At 39.3% G+C, this 20,082-nt stretch overlaps 3 protein-coding genes across 6 annotated transcripts; 1 reads left to right on the top strand and 2 right to left on the bottom strand.

Annotated features, from left to right (window-relative positions):
* The first annotated feature begins 30 nt into the window (after nt 1-30).
* Nucleotides 31-9,740, top strand: LOC103474794 (sodium- and chloride-dependent GABA transporter 2-like). The gene is made up of 14 exons (XM_008426021.2): nt 31-1,577; nt 2,839-2,973; nt 3,322-3,462; nt 3,559-3,643; nt 3,712-3,844; nt 4,425-4,559; nt 4,637-4,740; nt 4,842-4,966; nt 5,681-5,793; nt 5,876-6,013; nt 6,182-6,284; nt 6,747-6,847; nt 6,974-7,144; nt 7,583-9,740. Exons 1-14 carry the CDS (start codon nt 1,418-1,420, stop codon nt 7,691-7,693), a joined length of 1,755 nt encoding a protein of 584 aa, XP_008424243.1. The 5' UTR covers nt 31-1,417; the 3' UTR covers nt 7,694-9,740.
* Nucleotides 8,676-14,852, bottom strand: LOC103474792 (CLOCK-interacting pacemaker). Its single transcript, XM_008426018.2, has 4 exons — nt 14,228-14,852; nt 12,801-12,982; nt 11,549-11,730; nt 8,676-11,252 (listed from the first exon to the last, which is right to left on the bottom strand). Exons 2-4 carry the CDS (start codon nt 12,973-12,975, stop codon nt 10,257-10,259), a joined length of 1,353 nt encoding a protein of 450 aa, XP_008424240.1. The 5' UTR covers nt 12,976-12,982; nt 14,228-14,852; the 3' UTR covers nt 8,676-10,256.
* Nucleotides 14,853-16,162: 1,310 nt separating this feature from the next.
* On the bottom strand, nt 16,163-20,016 carry ccnp (cyclin P). 4 transcript variants are annotated; one of them, XM_008426014.1, is made up of 9 exons: nt 19,828-20,016; nt 19,294-19,419; nt 19,078-19,153; nt 18,661-18,833; nt 18,465-18,563; nt 17,324-17,479; nt 17,009-17,167; nt 16,754-16,932; nt 16,163-16,641 (listed from the first exon to the last, which is right to left on the bottom strand). In XM_008426014.1, exons 1-9 carry the CDS (start codon nt 19,879-19,881, stop codon nt 16,473-16,475), a joined length of 1,191 nt encoding a protein of 396 aa, XP_008424236.1. In that variant the 5' UTR covers nt 19,882-20,016; the 3' UTR covers nt 16,163-16,472. The 4 variants fall into 4 exon arrangements, with proteins under 4 accessions (XP_008424236.1, XP_017163666.1, XP_008424237.1 ...); XM_017308177.1 differs by having other exon boundaries at nt 18,661-18,830; XM_008426015.1 differs by lacking the exon at nt 19,828-20,016 and having other exon boundaries at nt 19,065-19,153; nt 19,294-19,386.
* Nucleotides 20,017-20,082: the final 66 nt, after the last annotated feature.

Here is a 20,082-nt window from a genome sequence, read left to right as displayed (position 1 = left end):
TTTAAAAGTAATAGATGGTACATTTTAGTGAGAAAAGTGTAAGGTAGCAGTAAAATGTTCATAGCAGGAAGATGGAAAAAGATAACTAATTTTAGCACCTCCCACACCTATTGGCACCACTGGTAAAGATGTGTAAAAAGCCTCCAAATACATGAACCCTTTGTTGCGACAGCATGATCTCTCACCGCAAACTTCTAATGAACGTAATATTTCGTTCGAATGCAGTTATGTAGTGGAACGGGAAAAACAATGCATAATAATTACCTTTCAGAAAATGCCTGGTTTTACACTTATTGACACCTCTCCTGTTAATTTTTGAACAGAACTTAATGGTCTCATTTTACATATAAAGTGATTGGAGCCCACTGAGCGAGGGAGATATTTCTCCATTCCTCTTTCTACAGTGTCTCTATACATTCAGATGTGTATTTTCTTCCCTTCAGTTCACTCCACAAATGTTCTCAATTATCTAGCTTTGGGGACTGAGATGGTGATGGAGTTTATGTTTTCTTTCTGTTAAACCTTTTCTTTTGATTTGGCTTTTTGATAGCTATGATGTCAAAAACCCAATAATTACTGATCTTAAATTGCCTGGTGGGGTCTCAGAAACACTCAGGTGTTTCAAAGAGCCACACGCTCCAAAAAGACTTCACACACCTTTAGGATGGAGACAGGGTCACAGCATCACAGATCATCAAAATTCACAAGATAAACTAAACTTTAAAGTAATATTTACCTTTCTGTGTGTTTGGTTAATATTGTTATGGTGTGAAAGGTGGCTAATAAAAACAAATCATCACACCATACTCCCTAACCCCGGCCCACTGAAAGCTGTGCGTATTTATACTCAAATCTGTCCGTGTATGTGGCGTTCTCAATCAGTCCAGTTCGTCCTTTGGTTAATGCAGATCTCTTGACTCGCATTTTGCTGCAGTACATTTGACGGTACATTTCCCTTGTGCAAAACAGCTAAACAACATAATTATTAACTATTAACATAATTGTATCCCCCTACAATATCCTTTCACATCACCAATTCTCTTTGAAGGCAAAGCAGATCCATCCATCCAATATAACAAAAGGATTTATGAGTTCTCCATCTGGAATTAAAAGCCATTGCTACCAATCTCAAATGTGCCCACCTATTAAAGTGTGTTGAAATGAATGGGCAATATTTTAAGCAGCGCGTTTCGCTATTCCATTCCTAATTTACATCTGTTTCACAGTTGTCAAGAGCTCTGCGACGAGATCTGTTAACAAAACATCACCGACAGCTTGGAAATAATTTACAATTCCACTGAAAACTGATTAACCGTCCATACAGTTGCTTATTACATGTCTGTGCTACATAGAAAGACAACCAGACACACAGTTCAGAGATCAAGAGAAACTCTGGGTCTGGACCAAACCCGTTGGTATGTTGAATGAACAATGTGCCCAGAAAGAGCTTCCACCGGAGGTGGAGGAGAGAGGACACTGGGGGAGCAAGGTGGAGTTTCTCCTGGCCGTGGCTGGAAATGTTGTTGGCTTCGGCAACGTCTGGAGGTTTCCTTACCTCTGCTACAAAAACGGAGGGGGTAAGGCGATGCTGGATTTAAACTGATAATCATGTTTAAACTGATAATCATGGCTTTACTCTACAATAAGAAAACCTGAAGAAAATGATGTGGAAATCAGTCTGGTCAGCAGCCCGAATTTAAACATTATACGGTATATAGAGAGAGGTTTTTAGAAATAAAAGGCGAGATGAGATGAGATGCAACAGTCTGCTAAATAACAATTTTACAAAAAGTATATTATGCAAAGCTGTAAATTTGGGGATACAAACTGTATTTGTTTCCCACTGCACATACCAGAGCAATGAGCTCTATGAAGGGTAAAATAAAGCAGGAGATTTGTTCCATGTTTTCTGGGGATTTAACTGTTTTAAGATACTTTTTCTTGTCAACTTGAGGTGATGTCTTCAAATCATCCCTGTGAGAATCTCGTAGTTTTAGGGATTGATTGAAACCACGTAAGCAGATTTTTTTTTTCCTCTCTCAGAAACTGAAAAAGTGAAAGTAAATAAATAATGAAAAAATGTCTTGGATGCTCCGATTTGTTCAAACAAAGAGCCAAAGTGCAACGTTCCTGTTCTCAGGACCAATTGATGATTGTCAAAACGGTCGAAACATTAATTGATTTTAACTCAAGGTTCAAATTCTTCCAGGAGAACATTATCCTTCATGGAAACTTAAAATATTAAAACCTTCCAAAGAAATCTTGTGTATTACTCTATTTAGGGATGTTACCATTCAGTAATGAGAAACAAGTTGCGAGAGTGATCTGCAGACTACGCTCCGATGGATCCAATGTCAGTGGCTCACCTTTGATTTTATAAATGGTTTCCAGCATTGATATATTCTAAATATCTGAGGAAATAATTTTACTTTAGTTTTCTGGCAATAAAACATTTAAGGAGTTGTGTCTTTCTACATTTCCTCATGTTTTAAATGCAAACTTTGGCATATTATGTCAGGATTTTAGTTGAGACGACAACACAAACGAGTGCATAGTTGAGAAATGAAAGAAATATGATACAAGGTTTTCTTCCTCTTCACAATGATGGACTATTTTATGTTGGTTTTTCACATGAAATCCTAATAAAATTCATACGTTATTGATTGCAACATGGGAAACTGTTAAAAAAAAATTCAACTAGATGAATGTGTTTGGAAAGCTACTGTTCAAAAACATAAAGAAAATGGTTCCAGTACAATGCAAATATCAGAATCTAGTGTCTTAGTTTGTTATTTTGATCCTTTAAGCCAAGTAGCTGATTATTTTTGTAAAAATCAGGTGCATTCTTGGTGCCATATCTGGTTTTTGTGGTGACCTGTGGTGTACCTCTGTTCCTGCTGGAAACAACCATGGGCCAGTACACCCAGGAGGGGGGCATCACCTGCTGGAGGAAGCTGTGTCCGCTAGCAGAAGGTAAGCCCTGCAGGACTTTACTCTTTGGAAACAGAGAAAGTGAAACATCATGAATAGGGCTGTTGACTGATGAGGTCAAAATATAAAATGGATGGTTCTCCTGTAAATAGAAGTTTAGAGTAACAGCAGCAAATTTAAGAAATATTTAATCAAATCTTAAATGAGCCCTTTCAGATTGTTTGCCTGTGCTTGTCAAATGTTAACAAGGTTGTTGATATGTAGGATTTTCTGAGGGTTCAAACATTTACCTGATTTAAACAGTTTTCTAACTTTACTTTTGCGTCTAAGTGGAATATCTCACTCCGGTTACTTGATAAATCAAGGCTTTTGTTGTTTTCTGTTCTGCAGGTATAGGCTTTGGAGGGCAGCTGATCCTCTTCTACAGCTGCATGACGTACATCATTATTCTGTCCTGGGCTTTGCTCTATTTCGTCTTCTCCTTCAGCTCCCAGCTCCCCTGGGCCAGTTGCAACAACTACTGGAACACAGGTTGCATGCAAATGTGTTAAAAATGTTCCTAGCTGTCAGACGCAACATAATCACAGAAGCATAGAGACAGACCTTTTTCACCACCATCTTTTTCAGAGGACTGTGTGGACTTTTCAACAAACAGCACCTTCCAGTGGGCCAACAGGACTAATTCCACCTCAGCGGCCACAGAATTCTGGGAGTAAGTAAAGCTAAGGAAGCTGCTCAGCTACTTATGTGGCTGATATGAAATGTGTTTTTGATTTTTAGACGCCGTGTCCTGGCTATCTCAGGGGGAATTGAGGAGGTGGGCAGCATCAGGTGGGAGGTGCTGTTGTGCTTGATTGTAATGTGGATCATCTGCTACTTCTGCATCTGGAAAGGAGTCAAGTCCACAGGAAAGGTCAGCTGATCCTTTTTACAGAATCACTGGTGCTACATTTATAAGCAGAAAAAACGTCTAAAATACATGTAGTTTTAGCTTAATATTTTTAATTTTTCAGAACGTGTAAGAAGCTTCTAATTACCTTTGGATATTAATAGTATGTCACTCGGAAGTCTATTTTCTGTAGTCAGCATTAGAAATGGAAGAATTTGTTTTAAAACCACACACAGTGAGGATAAAGGAGTGGTACAGGAACTAAACAAGCCAGTTCTCCAACACAGAATGATATCTTGTGATCACCATGACAACTAGTAGAGACAAACGCCAGTGGTTTGGAGTACATGGCAAGAAAGAAAATAAGGAAATCTTTTCTGAACATCACATATGTAAACATGTGCAAATTGTTCCACATTCACTGTTTTGCTTAGAGAATACCAAGATTGACATCTACTCAACCTGGCTTAACTTTTATCAGAATTTCAGTGAAATTATGCAACAGCTTATTGCTACCACATAATACACATGACTGCCAAATATGTAGAATGTGCTATTCAAAGTGTGGCTTCAAATTGTGAGCTTGTGTTTCCCCTTTTTTCAGGTGGTGTACTTCACTGCCTCCTTCCCGTATGTCATGTTGGTAATCCTTTTGATTCGAGGACTGACTCTTCCCGGCGCTCTTGAAGGAGTAATTTTTTACCTTCTTCCTGAACCGTCACGACTCACCGATCCTCAGGTAGGCTCTGAGGGACGAAAGACAGAAGACAGCTGAGTTTGAGACAAATGTGGCCACTGACGCTGTTGTTGGGGCAGGTGTGGATGGAGGCCGGCGCGCAGATCTTCTTCTCCTACAGTGTTGGGGTCGGCTCTCTAACCGTACTGGGCAGCTACAACAAATACAATAACAACTGCTACAGGTAGAACAGCTTGTTGGTGCCAAAAGGCATTCTGCATCTCTGCTGAAGTATATTATCCATGTATCAAGTACAATGAATGTGGCATTGCTCTGTTTTGTTAGGGACTGCCTGTGGCTGTGTTTCCTGAACAGTGGCACCAGTGTTGTAGCTGGGTTCGCCGTGTTCTCAGTGCTGGGTTTCATGGCTAATCAGCAAGGCATCCCCATTGCAGAGGTGGCTGAGTCAGGTGCATATTTACACATTTTCAGTCACATGTAACGTCATCCTTATGGAAATTCTGTGGGGATGATTTTTGTTTTAGCAGGGACAGGAAACCTGGGTGGAGTTGATGGAAAAATGGACGGGGATGATTTCAGGGCAATCCTCAAAGAAACTCGATAGTGACTGCAAAAACTTAGAGACAAAGTTTCACCTTCTCAGCTGGACAAAATCCCTGCAGCCAGAATCATTATAGAATGGTTGACTCTACACAATGTTTGTGTTGATTAAACACAATGTTTGTGTTGATTAAACACAAACATTGTGCAAGTTAAATTTAGCATATTTTTTATTTTCAAAACTCAAAAAGAGAACCTTTCCCAGTTTTTCTTCCACTCCTCACAATTATTCACCCACCGGCGTTGATCCGTGACATAAAACCCCAATTGTTTGTGGTTGTAACATGACTACATTCCAAATTGATCTTACACATGAAGCACTGAAACTTTTATTGTTTCCAGGAAGTAAATGTCATTGCCCTAAACAATTAAGTTATTTTGGAAAAAAAAGACAAAATAAAGAAATAATATCTTTGCCAAAATTTAATATTATTCATTGGTTAGTTTATGAAACTCCACAGTGTTATTAGTTTGGTTTTTACCTGGCAGGGCAGTTGATGGACTAATTAAAGCATATTAAAAGAAGGAGATTATTAAATCACCACTTTGGCTTTGTTTTCCAGGTCCAGGCCTGGCATTCATCGCATACCCTCAGGCGGCGGCCATGATGCCTCTGCCCCAGCTCTGGTCCATCTGTTTCTTCGTCATGCTCATCCTCTTGGGTCTGGACACACAAGTAAGCAGCTCAGGCAACTGAAGGAGGATCATAAGTATTCATTCTAAACATGTAATTCTGTTATTGCCTGCTCTCTGCTCAGTTTGTCGCCATGGAGGTGGTGATGACGTCCATCATTGACATGTTTCCCAGAATTATGCGACGGGCAGGACGCCGGGAGATCTTCCTCCTGCTCTTCTGTCTGATTTGCTTCTTCTCTCAACTTGTCATGATCACCGAAGTCTGTGTTCAACGATAAAACTTTAATGTTTTACACCTTTCAATACTAAATCGTTCTTCTACAATTGTTTTTGTCACAAGTGTGAGGTCATAATGTGTGAATGGAATCGTCTTTCATAAACTTAAAATAAGAAAATGATTTTCTTTCTCTTTTTGCTGTTGTTCCAAGGGAGGGATGTTTCTGTTCCAGCTGTTTGACTACTATGCATGTAATGGAGGCTGCATCCTCTTCCTCTGTGTGTTTGAAACTCTGTCAATGGGCTGGGTGTTTGGTACGTACACTGATGCGATGCATGTTTTAATGTGTTTCGATTTTCAACATTGGAAAACTCTGATCTAGAGAGATTGTGCAGAGAGGAAAGGCCAAAGTTCCCTCTTTCTCACAATATCTCTCGTGAAATTCTGTAGGAGACTAGAAGATGTTCTATTGGCAAAAGAAGGATATACAAAGAAAATATTGTGGACCACCTGATTTCATATAAAAAGTATTGTTCAACCTTGCTGTCTCACTGCAAAAGATTACACAAATTGAAGGTTGGACTTATAGTGATTATTTCAAATTATGCTACTGCAATGAAAGATTAAACAGTTTGACTTTAGTTGGGGTCTTGATAATTGTAAAATGTTATTTACACATTGTAAACCTATAAAAGAAATGACTGATTAACTGTTAAATGTTACATCACGTCTTTCAAACAAGTGCAATACAGTCTCATCAATATGTAATTATTTAGGGGCAGATCGGTTGTATGGCATCATAGAGGATATGACGGGGGTGAAGGCCAATCCTTTCTTCAAAATCTGCTGGCTTTACCTCACACCACTGGTCTCACTGGTGAGTCACCTGTTTCTCTGTCCGAGTGCTTTTGGTCACTGGATCAGATGTGAACTGTTGAATTCAGTAATTTATGCTTGATTTCAAACCAGAGTCTAACTAAGCCAATCTTGTTTGCCCTTGCAGGGATCTTTCATATGTTCCTTAGTCGAGTATCAGCCTCTGACCTTTAATCGGTGGTACGTCTACCCCTCCTGGGCTTATGTGTTGGGCTGGGTGCTGGCCCTCTCCTCCATCCTGCTTGTGCCTGGGTGGGCACTTTATAAGATGATGACTGCAAGCGGCACACCTAGGCAGGTGAGAAAGCATAGCAATGTTTTATTCAAATTACATTTAAGAATTTTTATTGTAAAAGAAAACACTGCATTTAATTTCCAAACTGTGGAGAAATTCTGCTAGGATTTGGAGAATACTGATGAAATGAAAATGAATGCCACAAAATTTTATGAAGAAGAGTCAGATTACTTTTTGCAGATTTACATCTCCTATTGATGCTGATAACCCTGATAAAAACATGTTAGATAAAGGATATCTCTACATTCCTATTCTGTAAAGTTACATTACAAAGTAGATTTTTAAACTATGAACATTTTATGTTAAGGGATGCATTTCATGTATGTGGCAAATGTGCCTGGTGTGGCAAAAATCAGCAGTAATAATAACACAGCAACAGCATAGTCTAGTAGCAAACATGTTCCTTTGAACTTACCGACGTAGATCTTTACTGTTTTGCAGCGCCTCCAGTTCTTGTGCCAGCCTGCTCTAAGTGACTCACCAACTCAAATAAGAGGAGCTGAGCTGCAAAACAAGGATGTTGGCCTGATGCAGCCATTCATGGCCAACTGACAGCAGACGTACAGACTGATGTAGATGGAACTCCTAAAATTACAATTTAACACGTCAACCAGCTTCACCTGTTGCTCTCCTGTGATGTAAAACAGCCACAAATGAAATCCGCTTCACGTAATCACCTTTAGAAATAACCCTCATTTTAACAGCACTGCCTCAACTGTGTTCAAAGTGACTCAGAGTTTGTTGTTTTTTTACATTCTTCAAATCTGCTCTTTATGAGGTTTCATTCTGAACTTTCTTTTCAGTGTTCAGTATTTAACTTACAGTAGCACAAGTGTTTCTGTGAGAAGCGTACTCAGAGTGGAACATGTAATGTTTTCTGATAATTAAGTGCAAAATGGGTTAAACTAGTAATAAATAATAATAAATAAATGCTTTTTTATTCATTTTCACCTTGTGTTGCAAAGACCTGAAACACTTTACAAGTTTCAAACAGCAGAATCACTGGTTGTCCACAGCTTTCTACTACTTCATGTGTCAATAAATCAACAGCTTCTGTGCAAATAACCGTTCAGTGCAAACTTTCCCCATTTATATTTTCTTTTCAGAAAGAAAAGATGTGCTGTAAGTATATTATCACCTTATAGACACACGTAGCTTCAGCCATCCATTGGAGCACCAACTAGTCTGAATTTACTCTAAGACGTCACATTACCTTTGACAGAGCCTCACTTCAAAAATCCTGAAATATTCCCTTAAATCTTAAGTTCTCTGAATCTGGTCATTTAAGGGCAATAAGAAAGGGGAATTATAATTAAAGTCAACAGAAAATCATATTAGTGTGTTTAAAAAACACAGAATTTGGATACAATTACATATTTGGGATACAATTACATATTTGAAATAACAGGAAAACAGTATTCTTATCCATCAACAAATTATATTTCTATGTGTGATTTATTAGAACCCACACAGTTTTTCTCCATGGGTAGATGAGACACATTGTAGAAATATTCAGACACACAAACATTAGAGAAACTTTTCACAAACTGCTTTATTTAAATAGCTTACAATTCTGAAAAATTCTCCAAAAACCTCTTGAAATGTGAAAACTTTGGCCATCAGGCCTGCATGTTGCATCCTCAAATAATACTTTTACTCCCAGCTGTTTACTGACCATTATTTAGGTAAAAGCTTTTTGTATCAGTTTATGATACACTGAATAGCATTATTATTATAATTTTACAAAAGGGGACAATAGAGACATAGCATAAATACAATTCATGTTACATCCAAATAAGATTGTTTTTTATTTTTTGCATCTTATGAGTTTTCATTAATTTAGTCTCAGCTCTAAACCAATTCCAATATGCTTTAGTACTCAATGGAAGTACGAGAATGAGAGTTTTAAAGGTCATCCCTCCACTGTTAATAACCGCTTGTCCTTGCAACACCTAATCTCCAATAAACACAGTTAAACTTTCAAACTTACACTGAAAAGTGTTTTAAATTAGTGAAGTAAAAGTCCAAAAACCAAAGAAAACTGTGAAAAATCACAAAAAACAGTCAGCAGAGATGACAGCTGCTACAAGAGAGTATGGTTCATCTAATGATTTTGAAATGCTGCTCGTTTATTCTGTGCATGTCTTAAAAAGAGGTTAAGCAAAGTGATCACATATCATTTGAAGCGCACTGTAGCATTATTAAAAAAAGCCTACAATACACAATGACACACAGCAAACCAAGCTCAGACTATCAACACACACACAAAAATACCTGACAAGACGCTTTGCTATAGACTACATAAGCGACTGAGTGACAGATACTTGGTATCTTGGAGCAAAGAAACAAACAGTGAAGTAGTTTAACATCCAGCTGAGGCTGGTTGACAGACTGCCCACCGTCTTCATCTGTAACAAACTGACTCCAACAACATTAGATGTAGCTGTGATTCATTTTAAAAACTAACGCGGTCTAATGTTGCTTATAAAGGTTGATGTTAAACTGTTTAGTGTATATTTTAGTGATGGGTGGTTCTGCTTATCCCCTGACAGTATATTTGTGGCATGAAATTGACACAGTAAAAAAAAAAAAAAAAAAATCAAGGCCTTTTTTAAAATACCACAGAAATAAAAGGTTTTCAGAATCTCTTATTTTTTGGCACTGCCTTTTTTAAACGGGCAACTAAATGGGACCGCTGCCTTATTCCGAGTCCATTTACTTTATTCCTCTTTTTCATGAGTTGAGTTTCATGAGTTTTAATGTGGAGATTGAATGCATTATATTTGCATTGCTTTCCAAAAGTCAAGTAAACTCAATATGTTGAATTTTAAGAGATGCTTCACAGTGACCATATTAATTACTTTTGAGGAGTCACTGCTTTTTACCTTAGAAAAAACTTTTTTTTTTTTACTTATTTCAGATCTCGGATCAAGACATATTTCACAATAAGTATCACAATAAGTATTTCTAGCCTGTCAAATTATCCAAACTCCACAAAAAATAATTTTGATTCCAGCTTGAAAGGCAAGACGAAAATGCCACTGAAGGTGAATATTTAGGTAAGGCACAGCAGCCAGGCTAGTTATCTCAGTCTTTGAAGGCACTGCAGATCATCCTAACCAGTAGAACTGTCAGGAGACATCATGGTCACAACGCCTGGAGATCTTTCTCTGATCTCAACTTTCTCGTCTTGGTTTACCTGAGATTGCTCTGAGCTTGTGTTAGAAAGGCATGAGCCTTCAGCAGCTTGCAGTATTTTTATGCTACCTAAAGAAATACCTTGTGGTTGACTGATTGGATCTGGATGTAATGGCTTCTGAGATTTGCGTGCCATGTTGAGGTTGGGATAGCTACCAGACTCCGTCATGGCCTGACACACACGTTCCCAGGCTGTGACACCGTTAAGGCTGTGGGCTGGGTTGCTGACAGCCTGGCAGAGCAGCTCTGTGTGTTGACGCAGCTGGGAAATGTCCTGCTCAGTGCTGTTGCTCTGGCGAAGGAGCTCCTTTGTACGCAAGGTAATGTCCAACAGACCTGACTGTCTGAGAAGTTCTACCGTGTTGAAGAATCGCCGATGGTGAGGACTAGTGATTTTCCTCTGACGTCCTCCGTCTGAGTGATGAGAGGACGCGGCGTGCAGACTAGAGATGGATTGAGATCCTGGGTTTGTGGGCGAAATGGTGAAGGTGGAGGAGGACAAACTGTTTCTGCTTGACAAGGTACTCAACAGGACAGAGTTTGAAACTGTCGATTGGTTGTGATGATGTTCCTCCGACGGACTTGTAGTTACCGACTTGTCTTCAGTCTTGCGTTCAGTGCATATCCTCTTGCTCAAATATTGGGATTCCTGGTTTGATAAAGACTTGTCAGGTGGTTTCTTGGTAGGATGTGGCGCTATGCGAGGGTAAGAGTTAAGAATAGGAAGGTAGGTGTTTTTTATTTTATTTCCTGTGACTCTCGAAGTTTGGGACTTGAAAGGCTTGATGAGCTGAGTTGATGCTGGCACAAAGCTTGGCTGATCCAGGCTGATCATATGTGGAGAAACAGCATGGTTGCTTATCCTCATGCTGTTATTTACATGCAACTGATTTCTTTTCAGGGTTGTGGCTGGCTGTTGGGTGAAAGAACAGAGAAAAGAAGAAAGCAGCTATATCATTCAGGAATAAACATGGCACGGAGGATGTAAGTTGTTCAAAAAGCTACGTGTTGTAAGAAGGCTGTACCAAACTGTGGTTCTAAGAACAATTGAAAACATTTTCACAGATAGGTTGAACTTGAATTGATAGACTTTAAAACAAACTCTTGACCTCAAAAACAGCTGCCTACTTTTGATCCTACAGGTTTTAATTTCTTTCTATGTTTTCCATTTGAGTATCTGCGACTAAACCTCTTCACTAGTGTAATTACCTTGATGATGTAGATGGGTTGGTGAACCAGTTTGGTTGCCATTACAGCAAGATTTCCTGCATTTCTGCCACCATGTACTTTAAATTGACCAGTTTGTGGAGACTTTGCATGTTCTACCAATCTCAGCTGGCTTTTGGTGCTCCTCTGGTCCTCAATGTCCGTCTGCTGCCAGTCGGAACCGTCTGGGAGTCAGAGAACACAGAATGAAGTAACAGGGTTCAAATCTTTGTCAAGCATCTTGGAAAAAAAAAAACCTCAAATCTTCTGAATCTTATAAAATGCCCAGTTGTGACTAATTATGTGATGAATCCGTTTTCACAATAAATTAAGTGTATTTGTGTATTTCAAAGTGCTTTAGTGAAAACACAAGGGATATTATACTCAACAATTGAATATGTAGGAAAATGTTCCACATATTACGAATCAAAAGCAACTCTAAACAGGTAGGCTTTTAGTCTAGATTTAAAGTAACTCAGTGTTTCAGCTGTTTTGCAGTTTTTGGTTCTGGTTCTGGGGATGCAGAGCAGACCAAAACTAGAAGACCTGAGAGATCTGGAAGGTTGATACAACAACATGTCTTGTTGTTGTATCAACAAAGTAATGTACTTAATTTATTGTGGTGCTAAGCCGTTCAGTGACTTATAATCTAACAATATTATTTAAAATCTATTCTCTGAGCAACAGGGAGCCTGTCTACGGATTTTAGATCTCATTTAAAAGTTTGGAAAAGCTTATAAACGATCCATAATAAGTCTTAGCTTTGACTAATGCATTAATCTTAATGTGAATTTGGCTTTTAATTCTGTTCAATAATTGAATCTACTTTACGATCGGATGCCTAATGCGATAGGCTAAGCAAGGGTTTTAAGATGCAGAAAAGAGGAAAAACTTTTGGATGACTAAGGCTCCAAGAGGTCTAATCAACTTGCCAAGATCTGATTGTGCTACATATGTTTATTTGGAGTATAATTCCTGCAACATTTGCATCCTGTTTTTCTTGTTATTGTATAGCTCCAAATACAAGATGCCCGACAGACAAAATTTGAACCAACAGCCTTCCACTCTGAGTTATCTTCTGGCCAGAACGACGTCTGTTTTGTTGAGATTTCCTGTAAGATGTAGTCTGCAGGAAAACATCCTTAACACAGATTTTTTGATTATTGCAAGGTTGGCTTATTTGTGTACATTAATGTAGTTTTACATAGCTTATTAGGGCTATATGCACACATTTACCGCAAACACTTTAACTCACCAGAATACCCGGAGTCTTTTTCTGAGCTGCAGCTGGAGCCTCTTCTGTTAGAATCAACTGCATGCTTCGGGTCACGTATTGTCAGCAAGGTATTGCTGTTGCTCTTATCTTTCGCATTCTTGCTTGATGGTGCACAGGAACCGTTTTCCCTGAAACAAAGCTGCTCTTTCGGCATGACGGCCCTTAAAAAAAAATGTGGTGTTTACTACAAGATAAAACATTTTGGTAAAAAAGTTACTTGCAATAGTTTTAATATCACTGAAACTTAACCAAGTTTACCATGTTGCAACCACAAGCTTTTATGTACTTTATTGAGATTTTAAATTATAGTGGCTAGAACTGAAGTGAATGGAAGAGAAAAGATCAATTTAAATTTTTTGTATTCAGGTGCCTTTACTCTGTCAATGTCCAGTGGAAATAACTGCTTTGGGAAGTCACATAAATAGTAATTGGAGGAATTTCAGTATATCTGTTCTGTGAAGACCTCTAAGGTTTGTAAGAGAATAATTATGAAGAAACAGCATCAGCAAGACTAAGGGACACAAAAGACAAGTTGAGGTTAAATCTGTAGAGGTCTAAAGCACTATCAACATCTAACGACGAACCATTCAATCTATTATCTCAAAAGACATTATAACACAACTTCAAAGGTAAAAAGTTTGTCTAAACTAAGGCGCTGGGCAAGGGGGACTTTACTCAGTCGTTGTCTTCTCGTTTTAATTTGATTAGTACAGTTTTTCTTTTTTTAATTAAACATGCATTTTTTATTACTTTCATTCATAGCTACAGTGATGTTGAGGGTATAACAGGTCTAAACAGAGAACAACAGCTTTTCTAAAGTTTCGACAATAACTTCCCTGTGGAACTGAAAGCTATTAATTTAATTTTAAAGTTAAAAGTAAATTAATAGCTTTCAGTTCCACAGGGAAGTAATACAAAAACAACTGAATTAATCCTCTAACAATTGGACCTGGTATCTCCCTATTATCTTTCGGTGTCGAAATAAACAACAAAAAATCTAATATAATAATTGGCTGTGCATTTATTCCATCTTTACCTGTCAAAGGGGATTTAGAGCATAAAATGCGCCGTTTGACTTATCAAAGCTTTCACCACTCGTGTTTACGATATAATCAGCGGCGGTGGTTCCGTGAATGCACCACACCGTTCCTTCCTGCCCCTGTTGTGTTATGTAACATTCAACTTTAAGACCAGCCCCGTCTTTAGACGCTTCCTTTCGCACTGCTCCTCTCATGTACACATAAATCAACACATTATAGACAGACCCTGGCCAAATTTAAAAGTGAAGCCCCAATATGGGCTTTGCAACCTTGTGAAAAACAAAAAAAGTTGCAGTAGAGTATTAAACGCATCTGTGGAAATGGGTAATAAAGCACGTTTTCTCCCAAAAGCAGTTTTGAACTTACCTTGTGATGTAAAACAGTCAATTATATCACGATAACGGTCGTTTCCTCCTTCATCAGAAAAGTTTTACAAAGCCAACAAATATAGGTTAGCCAACAGCGCCATGTTGCAGCTGTTAACAGACGGATTTACGGCATTAAATACATTTATCGTTCTTTGTTACACAGGCTACGCCAAGTAATAAACTACACAGAAACGGGCTGAGATTCTGCAATATCTGTTGTGAAACGGGTGAGGCTAACAAAACAACATCCGATTACCTTCAAAATGAAAGTCTTAAATAACTCAAACTATGAAAACAGCCGCCAGGATCTCGCGATAAAATACTATTTTTGATCATTTTCTGTGCAGCTTATTATTACGGTCAACGGTTTTTACAATCCAGTAAGGAGTTAGTAAAAAAAAATAAAAAATCTGAACGTGTCCGTCTTTTGTTTTGAAAAGCACACGCTGTTGTAGGTAACTTGATGACACGGTTTTCACATGATGAGAAAAGTGGCATGTTATGTCATTCGATCATGCATGGACTCAGAATTCTTGTTTTAAAAAAGGAAATAAACTATCAGAAGCATAACTAAATCTCGATTTCTGTCAGTGTGCCCTCAACTAACTGCACTAGTTTGACTACATGCCAGACGAAACAAAAACAGTTTTTACCGGAGCACAGCGCTCATTGGTCAATGAGACAACTACAACAGCCAATCATATAATAGTGCACGTACAGTTGGCATAAAGTAGAGGCTCCCAACGGTCAAGACTCACAATTTTATAACATAAATTCGCCTTAAAGCTGGATTGACTTTATAATTTATGAAATTAATACACTATTCTTCAAATATCTTTTTTCACTTAAAGTATGGAGTTTCTAAGTATACTGAACTGTTTTATTTATAAATGTTAAAATCTGAAGAAAATGTATGTTTTCAGGTCAGAAAATCTGATGTCAAATAAGTGTACAGTAGGTCACTGGCAGGAGAACCCGCTGGTAGTTTAGAGCCCTATGCAGTGGCGCAAAAAAGTGGGAATGCAGCGCATGCAACGCATAGGGGCGCAGCTCCAGATGGGGCGTCAAAACCCCGTCGATTTATGTTTATCGCATACACCTGAATAATGTGTAGTTGCGCCACTGGCCCTATGTATATAATATGTAAGACGATATACAAGTTCATCCCAGTAAATTAGACCATTAAAAAGTTCATTTCTATAAATAAAGTGAAACTCAATCACACAAAATCTTTTATTTATGTTCCTTTTATGTGAAAAATGACCTAAACTTGAATTTTCAGTAAACTGAAAGGATACCAAAAATGGATTTTTGAAAAAGCATTTGCTCAGTTGATCGAGTCCTTTCACAATATGCAGAGGCTCTAAACAGTTTTCCTGGCTTGAATGCAAACTATTTGTTGCATACTTTCCCCTTCCTATTTTCTGTCCATTTACTCTTCATTAAAGGCCTAAAACATTGCAAAATGTTACAAGTTAATGTCTACAAGATTGTTGAGCAGACAGTTGTCCAGCAAACAGTTATTGACAATCTCAAAGAGGCCAAGACACAAAATTCAGGCATGGCTTTTTAGAGTGTATTTAAGCATAAGAATGGAAAGTTAAGTGGAAGAAAAATGTAGTGTAAAAATTTACACCAACAGTGATAGAAGCTCCAAGAGGTTTGCAATGATACATTTCATAAAGATTTTTTAACATAAAAATTAGCTAAAATTTGGTAGAAATGTTTTCCATAAAAATGTTCTTTCCTCATGACATGAGTAATTTTGTGAAGTGCACTTATCCATACCAGATCAAAACACGTAACTGCCAGTAAGAAAAAAAAAAAAAAGTTAGCAAAAAATGTTAAGCTTAAGCCCAATAATGGAATTCATATTTTTCTGTATAGCTGTAAAACCACGAGACCCCCCCCCCAAAACAAAACAGAAAAAGCAAAACATTGCAGCAGACTTTATTTTACATTAAAAAGATTTCATACAACTTGACAGACAACCCACATCCTCTCCGCAAAAGACAACACATTAGTACAATTAAAGTATTTTCTAAATTGGCTGCAAGTTATTATAAAACAAACTTTGCTACATTCTCGGCTAAATCCCATGCAAGGAAACACACAATTTGTCAACATTCAGCATGAAATTTCTCACACTTCTGACCCTTACTCTGCAGCTCCTTATAAAACACAAGTGATATTAGTTCAGATTGAGCTCAGGCCGAGAACTCGCGATGTCCAAGTCAGAGATGTCAACTGCAAACACTCAGCAGACCTGCAGCATTATTCAGACCAGGGTGTCTACTGACTTGCAATGTCTTTGGGGATGAATATTTAATAAAAGTAGCACAGGTCTCTTGGGAGCTGGCTTTGGCTGCAGCACTAGCTAGAATATGCATGATCCTCAGCAGAGTAGGCTCACTGAAAAAGCAGCATAACAAATAAATTCAGAACAAAATGAAGAACTATTTTCACAAGAGGTACAACATATTTGGGTCACCATGCACAAACAGAAGATTGACAAATTGCACACCTGCCAACATGGACGCTGGAAGCCAGACACCATGCAGCCTCTCCCTCTGGCGTCGGACATTCCTGCAGAACTTGGCGGGCCAAGCAGAGGGCTGCGCCAGCCAGCTGTACAGGCAGAAACACCACACACTGGGCCTCCAGCAGAGAGAGTTCTAGTAGATAACGAGCCATCCACACCACCTATAGGCACAAGTGACCGCTCAGACTCCACCAGCATGCAACAGCAGGTGGAAGATGACACACGATGTGGTTTTACCGCAGCACTGCAGCGAGCGACAGAGGCAAACAGGAGGAGGAAGTGCAGCGGGGGACTGAAGGACAGATCAAACTTGAGCGCACACAAAACTTTGCGTTCCATTCGCAGAAGCTGATGCTTTGTGTAGGTGTGGTCCATCAAGCTGCAGAGTCCAGACACCTGGAAATGTCACAAAAATACTTTAGAACAAAAGCTTTTCAAAAACATGCCTCATCGATTCCAATAGTCTGTTGAGTTTTACAATGAATGGACCATTTATTCGGACATGCTAGCCAGCTCCAGTTTCTATAGTTGGGCAGGAGTGAGGCAGCGTACCTCTGGAAGGAGGCTCTCCCCTTTCTTTGCAGCAAGAAAGAGGCAAACCATGCCCAGGAGCTGAAGGTTGGCTACGGACACCTTCAGCTGTCGCAGGGAGCGGTTGAGGAGGTGCATCGCTAGGTAGAGTGTCTCTTCCTGGAACTGTAGCAGCTCCTGACAGGAAGTAAGCATTGTCTTTATTAAAGATCAGTGGTTAATTTAGGTATTGTCAAACCTGAAGCACTTTTTGCTAAATTCTTTATTTACTCCTAGGTACAGGTTAGTCTACGTCAGTGGTTCTCCCACACCTTTACAGACTGATGATACAACTAGACTGCTTTTTCAGCCTGTTTTATGTAATGAAGGGGAAGGTGTGGACTAACTCACTGGCACCACATACAGTTCTAGGACAAAGTGTGTTTATGTTTTCAACTTTTAAGATTGAAAAAGTTGAAAACTTTTTCAATCTTAAAAGTTTCACTCCTAGTTTGAAGCTAGGAAAAAAAAATCCCTTGACATTTTGAGTGGTAGAGCGTCCCCCACGAACTCCAACTTAAAAATCCAAAATGTTCACCTTGCAAATAGAAACTTAGCAGTGGGTGGAGTTTTAGATTTTTATGGCACTTGGTGGCCTCTACCGACAGCCACCAATCAGAATAATGGAGCAAGAAGGGGGAAGACACACTGCAAAGGCCTCAAGCTAAGGAGAAACTGAGGACAGCTGCATGTAGGGCTCCTTCACAGCACAACAGCTGAAGTTTTGAAGTCATTTTTCTGCTGCATTAGATCACAAACCGAAGTACAGTATGTGTAAAATAAGCCTGGCTTGGATTGTAAATGACAATCTGGTCACTTGAGCACATTCATTGTCCAAAGCTGGTTCAATAACTTGGACTCAGGTTAGGTTTCACTCAATATTATTCCTTACTCAAAAATTGGATTTGAGTGGTAAATGGAAAACAGTACAATTACCGACACTTTCAAGTTAAACAGCATGCATTTGTATTCACTTGGCAAATTATTAATATTTTTCTACATACCTTATAAACCCAGCCCACTGTTGATACATGTCGCTAACCATGCCTTTAAGCTGATGTGATGGAGGTTCTCTACAATGATTTGTTGAGCTTTTATGTTGACAAAGAAAACCACCACTCACATGAACCTGAATGATCCACTCTACTAGGATAGCTCGAGTAGCATCAGTGAAATGGCCAGGGAGATCAGGATTGGGAAAGGAGCACTGCATTTGAGTTCTCTACAGTGTGGAGGGTGGAGGGAAGCAAAACAAGAAAAACATCTTTAAATGAAGCAATTGCTGTTTAGCAAATTGTTCCAGCCCTCGTGTTTCTCACCATCATGTCCAAGAACATGTCCCAGGCATATGTTCGATCCCAAATAAGGTCCAGATTCTCAAGTGCCATCTCAACTTCGTGTCTCAGTAAGCTGGGAACCAGGGTGTGTAGGTTGTGAAGCCCCTGCAGGTCGTGTGGGTAGAGGAGCACTGGATCCTCCACAGAACCATCTGCTGCACAGGGAGAAAAAGACCACAGAAAAGCCTTTTCATTTTTAAACAAAAACTGCAAAATACTCTTACATGGAGCCTTTGGCTACTCATTTTTAATTTACAATTAAACCCCCACTGAAATCAAAACTTTTTACATAACTGAAAAACACCCTGCTAGAATCATGCTCCCCCCATTACTTATTTGTAGTGCACAAACATCTCAAAGTGGACAGACCCGGAAGTGTCTAAAACCTGAAGACACTACCAGCCTTGCATGTCCTGCTATCCTCATGGAAACCCATGATGATGACTTCACTGGTTTGCGTCGACGGCCTCCTGTCCTGTAGAAAAAGTTGGGCTGCTTAGATATCCAAGCCGTCATGGTTTGGTTCAGAACACAAGGTGAGTGGGAGAAGGGTTTGGGGAGAGAAACAAATCAGCCGCTTTAGGATGAAAGTGGTAAACAGGACAGCAGGCCTACCCATCTGTGCTCTGGTTCCATTTTGACTGGGGCAGTTCTGGACTCCTCCACTTCTACAGGCTGACGGCGATCTATAGGCCCACAGGCATTAGCCCAAGTTCTTAGTGGGGCTCTCCTCTCATCCGCCTGAAGGGACAACAGATCGTCTCTGCTCAGATCATGGACATTTCTTTAAATGCCTACCACCTTGCATCTTTTGCAGGATGTTTGCAGAAATTTACGTTGGTTTCTGCTCTGGCCAAATTAATCAGAGACTCTAACACCTGAGATCAACTAAACAAAAGGTCCCCCCATCACATTTAAAAAAAATAAACCCATCTAAGCTTGAGATTTCACCAAAATGAGAAAAGGCCACATAAATTTATAATTTACATTTAGAAACAGTTTTGATACATTTCCTTCCTTTTCCTGTCAAATTGTTTGAAGATTGCTAAGCATATAGAAAACAAGTTCAAGTGGGTTGTATTCATAGCGATTGGCAAATTACATCCGGTGATGCCATGGGACTGGATCTGATGAACACACACCGCTCACCTTCTTGTGTAAGTCCAACGGGGCCTTGGAGTCGCAGAACCCGGTCCTGGCCATGGTGACAGCCGGAGACAGAGTTCCCGTGTCGGGGCCGCTGCAGCTACTTACAACGGAGTCCAGGGGAGGCCTGGCAGGAGAAAGGAGCCACGCTGCCTGGAGCGACGCTAATAAACACAGCTGGAAGACACTGATTGGCTTTCAACATCCGGTGGGTTCAAGGCAAGCGACGATTTATTAAAGAATTGACGCTTCTTAAAA

The sequence above is a fragment of the Poecilia reticulata genome, linkage group LG13 (genome assembly GCF_000633615.1).
Source record: "Poecilia reticulata strain Guanapo linkage group LG13, Guppy_female_1.0+MT, whole genome shotgun sequence".
In the NCBI taxonomy this organism is placed as follows: domain Eukaryota; kingdom Metazoa; phylum Chordata; class Actinopteri; order Cyprinodontiformes; family Poeciliidae; genus Poecilia; species Poecilia reticulata.
This window is presented reverse-complemented; position numbering and strand designations above follow the sequence as displayed.

Excerpts from the sequence above, each read along its gene's own strand:
- ccnp (XM_008426014.1), bottom strand. The coding sequence starts at position 19,881 with ATGGCCAGGACCGGGTTCTGCGACTCCAAGGCCCCGTTGGACTTACAC. Across the intron at positions 19,154-19,293 it reads TGGAACCAGAGCACAGATGG|GACAGGAGGCCGTCGACGCA; the intron begins GTAGGCCTGCTG and ends CTTTTTCTACAG. Across the intron at positions 17,480-18,464 it reads AGTGGATCATTCAGGTTCAT|GAGCTGCTACAGTTCCAGGA; the intron begins GTGAGTGGTGGT and ends ACTTCCTGTCAG.
- LOC103474792 (XM_008426018.2), bottom strand. The coding sequence starts at position 12,975 with ATGCCGAAAGAGCAGCTTTGTTTCAGGGAAAACGGTTCCTGTGCACCA. Across the intron at positions 11,731-12,800 it reads AAAAGACTCCGGGTATTCTG|ACGGTTCCGACTGGCAGCAG; the intron begins GTGAGTTAAAGT and ends TCTGACTCCCAG. Across the intron at positions 11,253-11,548 it reads AACCCATCTACATCATCAAG|CCAGCCACAACCCTGAAAAG; the intron begins GTAATTACACTA and ends TTCACCCAACAG.
- LOC103474794 (XM_008426021.2), top strand. The coding sequence starts at position 1,418 with ATGTTGAATGAACAATGTGCCCAGAAAGAGCTTCCACCGGAGGTGGAG. Across the intron at positions 3,845-4,424 it reads GAGTCAAGTCCACAGGAAAG|GTGGTGTACTTCACTGCCTC; the intron begins GTCAGCTGATCC and ends CCCTTTTTTCAG. Across the intron at positions 4,560-4,636 it reads CACGACTCACCGATCCTCAG|GTGTGGATGGAGGCCGGCGC; the intron begins GTAGGCTCTGAG and ends TTGTTGGGGCAG.